The sequence below is a fragment of the Sorghum bicolor genome, chromosome 6, assembly GCF_000003195.3.
Source record: "Sorghum bicolor cultivar BTx623 chromosome 6, Sorghum_bicolor_NCBIv3, whole genome shotgun sequence".
In the NCBI taxonomy this organism is placed as follows: domain Eukaryota; kingdom Viridiplantae; phylum Streptophyta; class Magnoliopsida; order Poales; family Poaceae; genus Sorghum; species Sorghum bicolor.
This window is the reverse complement of record NC_012875.2, coordinates 50,337,905-50,344,256: the sequence shown is the minus strand read 5'-3', so window position 1 is coordinate 50,344,256 and position 6,352 is coordinate 50,337,905. Positions and strand designations below refer to the sequence as shown.

General features: G+C 44.0%; 1 protein-coding gene across 4 annotated transcripts; it reads left to right on the top strand.

Annotated features, from left to right (window-relative positions):
• On the top strand, positions 1,014–6,120 carry LOC8064452. Of its 4 annotated transcripts, none has more exons than XM_021462941.1 (5): positions 1,014–3,306; positions 3,947–4,012; positions 4,120–4,205; positions 4,294–5,054; positions 5,178–5,287. In XM_021462941.1, coding segments are annotated over exons 1-5 (1,296 nt in total). In that variant the 5' UTR covers positions 1,014–2,925; the 3' UTR covers positions 5,180–5,287. The 4 variants fall into 4 exon arrangements, with proteins under 4 accessions (XP_021318616.1, XP_002448143.2, XP_021318614.1 ...); XM_002448098.2 differs by having other exon boundaries at positions 1,022–1,649; positions 2,932–3,306; positions 4,294–6,059; XM_021462939.1 differs by having other exon boundaries at positions 1,023–3,306; positions 4,294–6,120.

Below are 6,352 nucleotides of genomic sequence, written 5' to 3'. Positions count from 1 at the left end.
TCTTCGTGTAAACCTGAAACGCCGTGGGATGAAGATGGAAACAAGCTGCGTCGTGTGTGGTCGCTTTGATGAAGATGGAGCGCATCTATTCTTTAAGTGCAAATATGTACGTGCTATTTGGGCGGAGCTGCAGATTGAGCCAATACGTCAAAACTTGGCAAATGCTATGTCAGCAAGGGAAGTGATAGAATTGGTGTTGGACCTGAATCCTGCGATACAGAAGCAAGTCATTACCTTACTATATCTATGGTGGTCTGAACGCTGTGGAGTAAGGGAAGGTGAGAAGCGGCGTGATGGAGTCTGTCTGGCGCAACTGGTCCATACATATGCAACTGAATGGTCATCCTTGAAGCAAGCAAAAGTACTGGAAGATCGGTCTCAACCCAGGAGGTCTTGGATGCCGCCGCCGGAAGACACTGTCAAAATAAACTGTGATGGGGCTTTTAATCTAAACAATCGATCAGGCGGATGGGGCTTTTTGATACGTACCTGGGATGGAGGTGTCATCGCCTCGGGTTATGGGAAGCTTGATAACGTTGGAGAAGCTTTTCATACGGAGATCATTGCCTGCTTGCAAGCTTTGAATCGGGCAGCTGATTTGGGAATCCAAAAGGTGATTTTGGAAACGGATGCAGTCATAGTTGTGCATGCAGTAAACTCCTCTGATTTTGATCTCTGCTCTGCGGGAGGCCTCATCTGGGAGTTAAAGGATATGCTAGTCAACAACTTTACCTCATATGTAGTTGTTCATAACCCTCGTTCTTGTAATTCGGCTGCTCATAGCCTAGCTGCCCAAGGGGCTTTTTTGATTTCGGGTGCTACTCCGGTTCAGGATAGCATTCCAAGATGTACTCGTATTTTGGTCGCCAATGATTTGGCGTCTGTCAATAAGTAATGGAGAGATCTTCCATGTCAAAAAAAAAAAAAAGAACCGATCGAATCTCCTGAGGAACCGAACCGGTTTCGATGCCCAGCCTGACCCCAAACATGTAGGTACCTCCTTCCAGAGTAGAGAGAGCTGAAGCCTGAAGCCCGTCCGCTCCACGCGCGATCTTCCGCCGAGTCCAGACTTCGAGAGTCCAGGGTTGCCGCGCCACGCGCCTCTCTTGCCGTTCCCTTTTTTTTTAAGCACACTCTTGCCGTTCCTTTTCCCTCGCTTTCCTTTTTCCCGTGCCGAAGCTATCCCCACCCGACTCGGGCCTGTTGGGCGAGCGCGCGTGCGTCCTCGTCGCCCCTCCGCCCTCAGGCTCCGCCGCTGGCCGGCAGACGCGTCCCTCCCCCGCTGCGGCCATCCCCTGCCGCCGGCGTCTCCACCCCACCCCTCTCCCCCGCCGCCGAATCACACCCACTGGTCGTCGTCCGCCAACCGACCGTCAGCACCACCGCTGCCTTACCTCTCCGGCCTCGATCCGCCACCGCGACCGGCGACCGGCGACCATCTCTAAACTAGCACCTTCTCCAGCTCCGACGCCGCCACCAAAACTCCTAATCCTAACCATCTCCGGTCCGCTTCGCCCCTCCTCCATCGTTCTTCGAGGGGATCCGACAACGTTACGGCAAACTCTCGTTGTTATCTGTACCGTCGCCGCGCCGCCTCCCTGTCTCATCCTGCGGCCTCCCTGACCTTTTTTTTTATTAAATTAGCAATGGTAAGTAAGGCGACCCTAGCTTCTTCGCTCTCTTTTGTTGTGTTTCGGCTGGATTGGATCCATGTGTCTCTAGCTTGTTCAAGAATCCACTTTTTTCTCTTCAGAATCCTTGTTAAAAATCTTTTTTTTCTCTGTTGATTCCCTGTTCTCTATATTTTTTTCTTTATGCAATCATTTTGTTAATCTATATACTGATTTGTACATAACTTCTTCGCCTCTTTGCATATGACTTGATCAAATTAATGTACAAGATTTAGCTTTTCTGTCTGAATGTAATTTTCAAAATCCTTTTCTTCAGAATCAATCCATGTCCAGTCCCCCCACCACCTATGCCTTAATCTATATGGTGGCTGTAGTGGTTGAAAATCTGAATGTTAACTCCTGATGAATTGCTTACTGAATAGATTTGTTAAGGAGAAGTATTCTTACACTGTTGATATCCGTTCGCTTGTCTTGCCGTACTTTTTTCTGCCAGGGTTTTTCTCTCGTAGTACATCAGCGAACAGTATTTTCAGCTTTTCAGACAACCGAACTTCATAGGTGTTCAGAGGCTTGACTTCAAGAACTTCATAGCTGTTCAAACCCAAAGCATAGTCAGCTGGATGTTCTCCATTGGTCTCTTTTTCCTCCTCTTTTGTTTATATTCTGCAACTCTAGTAGAGGGAACGGAGCCCTCGCCCCGGGGGGTAGCAACATCATTGTTATGCTAATTCCAAAGAATTGTATCAATACAGCGCATAAATATGAGATATAGACCCCTATCTCTCATATTTATTTAGGCAGGGATGGATAACATCCCGAAAGGTCGGTTGTCTTCCCAAAGGGGAAGAGCTCCCTTATCTCTATAGCTATACGGTTTCCCAACCTGGCAGGTTGGGTCCCTCCTATTGCCTTTACTATTAAGTTGAATTCCTCCCGATAGTCGGATACTATCTTAGACACTAGGCATTATAGGTATCCATTATGGCTATGCAAAAAACCATTGTAGGTATCATGCTGGGTCACCGTATCAGTCGTTTTATATATTTTTACTTTTTTTTTCTTAAGCTTTCGCTGTTTATTCAATGTGGCACCGAGGTTGCAATCTGGTCAAAGACTCTTGCTCCATTCCCTAAGATGAAGCTTGGGTTGGATCCATAAGGTTCCCAGATCCCAATACCATATCACACTGTTTTCCTTGTTTTTTTTTCTTTTTTTTGGTTGCTGAAGGTATGTGTTGCGACACTTATAAACTGTTGTATTCCAATGTATCACAATTTTTTTACTGTCCAAACACATGCAGGCTGAGCAATTGGGTTTCAGATGTTTTATGCCTTTGAATGAACTTTGTGATCCGAGCTCTGGTATGGTGAAGGCTGAGGTTGGTGTCCACAGATTGGTTGATCAATGGGAGTATGACTCGAGATGGGAGATGGGTCATGTTTGTACAAGAAATGGACTAGATAGCAGTTGCATGGAGTCACTGGACCTCACATCATACTTGAGGAATGCTTGCTTTGGACTGCATGACATTGCCAACAAGTTCCAGCATAGTGATAGTAGTTTAGTTACAAAATATTTTACTGAACCAGGGTGGGTCACGTATCGTTCCTTCCTGCAGCATGATGTACAAGGGCTTACCAGAGCGATGTGTGAGAAATTTGAAGATAAAGCCAAGGTAACAAATTTAGTTTAGAGTTGTTGACTGTTTGCCGTTGTATTTTCTTAAACGTTGGTCAACTGAAAATGTATTTAATTACACTTGGTGGAGACAGTGAGGGGATACTTAGTTTCATGAGGAGGTTTAGGGGTTGTGATGAGGTGAGCCACAGGTCAAGTAGGATGGTGGTGGCTGGTGCCAGTGGCGTGGGTGAGTTAGGAGGCAGTAGGTGGCTGGAGCTACATCCAGCAGTGCGAGCGTTGTCGGAGACAGGAGGAGGAAGGTGGGGCAGGGGCGCAAGGTGACATTGCCAGAAAACAGAGGGCAGCATTTGGATCTTTATCCAACAGCTGAGATGTGTCGAGTGCAATTTCTTGTTAGTTGCCTGTCAAATATTTGCACCCTTATATTCTACCGAGTGAGCTATCATACACAGAAATATTTTCAGAAAAATGTTCTTGCTTTAGATAATATATGAATTTCCTTGCTTTTCAGAAGACAGCTCACTGGTTTATTAAAATTTTAGGTTGTCTCAAGGATAATTTATTACATTGTGCTTAAAATTTTAGATGTCTCAAGGATGATTTATTAAAAACAATCTATTTTATTGTCAATTGTGTATCATGTCTTGCTTTTGTTTTACTGCTTGGTTGGCCAGCTTTGGGAGGTATCAAATAATGCTCAAAATGCACCCATGCTCTTTATGGTCGTGAAACTTGGACTGGTAATGATTTATTGGTGCCATATTTGTTTCCTTTTCTGTATGTTAATTTAGCATCTGTTATAATTTCCATATGCAAGATGTTCAATCATGTTAGATTACGTTTTTAGGATTTTTGGCCTCTCCCTCCTGAGAAGAGCAGAGGAGTTTTCCTTCTTTATGTCAAACTCTACAAGCCCCAAAAGGAAGAACTTTGGTACATATTCTATTTTCAATTAGTCTCTTTATCATTCTCTGACATATCACTATAAATGATTGATATCTGACATTCTTTCATCATGTAGTTTTGCCGGGGGACTCTTAATAAAGGTCTCACAGAAACCTTCAGAGGCCCTTAGAAAACTAAATAAAATGGCTGGATTTATGACATATGAACATATAGTAGAATTTACTTGTGGAGTCTTCTTAAGCCATGAGCCAACCCATGGTATGTTCTCAAATTTGCAGCGTTGCAAGTATTCCTTCAGAAGCAACTCATCTTTCAAGGGTTATGATTTCTCACCAACTGATGCCAGTTGCATAAGCTGTATAACGATCCTATGGAACCTAGCTATACGCCCGAAAAATTTATGCTCTTTCCGAAACAATGGATATCTTAAACCGCCACTGTTGGAAGTTGTGGCTGGCAAATTTGCAGAGCTGCCTCAGGAAATCCTGATGGAGATATTTGACCTTCTGGAGACACCTGACTTAGTGCGGGCAGGCTCTGTCTGCTGCTCCTGGAACTCAGCATATACCAGCACATGCAGCTTTCGGCGGTACAAATGGCCCCAAACACCTTGCCTCATCTACACCTCTGAGTCAGCTGGTGACAATGTTGCTTTCATCTACAGCCTTGAGGAAAAGAGGGCCTACAAATTAACTCTCCCAGAGCCACCCATCCACAGAAGGTATCTGATTGGATCCTCAAATGGGTGGTTGATCACTGCTGATGAGCGTTCTGAGATGCACCTTGTCAATCCAATCACCAGTGAACAGGTCTCCCTCCCATCAGTCATCACCATCGAGCAGGTGACGCCCATTTTTGATGATAATGGTGCAATTTGTAAGTATCAGTACTCACGGCACACAGCAGACTCAGTTGTTGGGCCACCTTCAACATATTCTCTAAGCACATTGCGGGATCATCTCTTTCATAAGGCACTTCTATTTTTTACTACATCTGCAGGAAGCTATATCGTGGTGCTGATCCACAGTCCACTTGGGCAGCTTTCATTCGCTAGATCAGGGGATGAGAAATGGACATGGCTTCCACCACACTCAAACTTTGAGGACTGCATCTATAAGGATGGTCTATTGTATGCAGTGACATTACTTGGTCAAATTATTACCTTTGATCTCAGTGGAACTGTGGTCACAACAAAGATAATTATGGATAGGAAGGATTCATATGGAGTCGAGAGAGTTTACATTGTTCAGGATCCATTGGGCGATTTGCTTCTAGTTCGGAGGCCAGAAGTTTTTTGGATAAAAGAAGCATCCACTGTGCATGGGCATGGGCACAGCCATGCAATATTTGAAAACATTAGTTGGAGGATTGCAATATTTAAAGTTTGCCTTGCATCCAGAAAACTAGTGCGGATAAATAGCTTAGATGATCATGTCTTATTTCTCGGGCATAGCGAATCACTTTGTTTAAGTGCTGAGGATTATCCACAGGTGAAACCAAATCATGTCTATGTCACAGATGACTCCATGTCTGTGTCTATAAAATGCAAGTTGCGCCGACGCCTTGTTATAGGCATGTTTAATTTAGAAACCAAGATCATGGATGAAATTGTATCTCCTCAGCCATGGTCCAACTGCATGGCTCCGTTGCTGATGATACCAAATCCCAGAAAGATGTTTTTAGCATTGATCACTAAGCATTAGGGTATGTTTTGAAGGCTTGCTTGTGAAGTTGGGATGGATTTTGTTCTAGTTTGTACTAGATGAGTATTTATGCCCCTCCCGTGGTTTCAACAATTGTTTCGTGAGGTCACTTTGTATTGCGAGAACTGATTAGTTGCTTGCTGCATAAATTGCTACTGGAGTTGAGCAGTAGTTTGTACAATCGAAAGTGTCGAAAGTGTTTTTCAGCATTTAGTTGCTGCATGATATCTGTTTTCTTATTCTACATAAATTAGGTGCAGCTAAACTAGCGAGTTGCCAAGTTCAAACGGTATGAGCGGATGGGTTATGCTCATTTTAGTGAGATTTTTATAATCTTCGCCGTAGAGATACTGTATACCAAATTTTAGCCTCAAAACATATGCTTGTTCGTTTGGCTGATAAGCCATGGTAGAAAGCATTGTTCATTGATTTTTTGTGAGAAAAAAACATTGTTGAATGGTTGGTAGATTC

What these genes read in the sequence shown, in the direction of transcription:
- LOC8064452 (XM_021462939.1), top strand. Translation starts at nt 2,926, where the DNA reads ATGCAGGCTGAGCAATTGGGTTTCAGATGTTTTATGCCTTTGAATGAA. An exon ending in TGGTCGTGAAACTTGGACTG is followed by an intron (nt 4,013 to 4,119) that starts GTAATGATTTAT and finishes TTACGTTTTTAG; the next exon opens with GATTTTTGGCCTCTCCCTCC. An exon ending in CCCCAAAAGGAAGAACTTTG is followed by an intron (nt 4,206 to 4,293) that starts GTACATATTCTA and finishes TTCATCATGTAG; the next exon opens with TTTTGCCGGGGGACTCTTAA.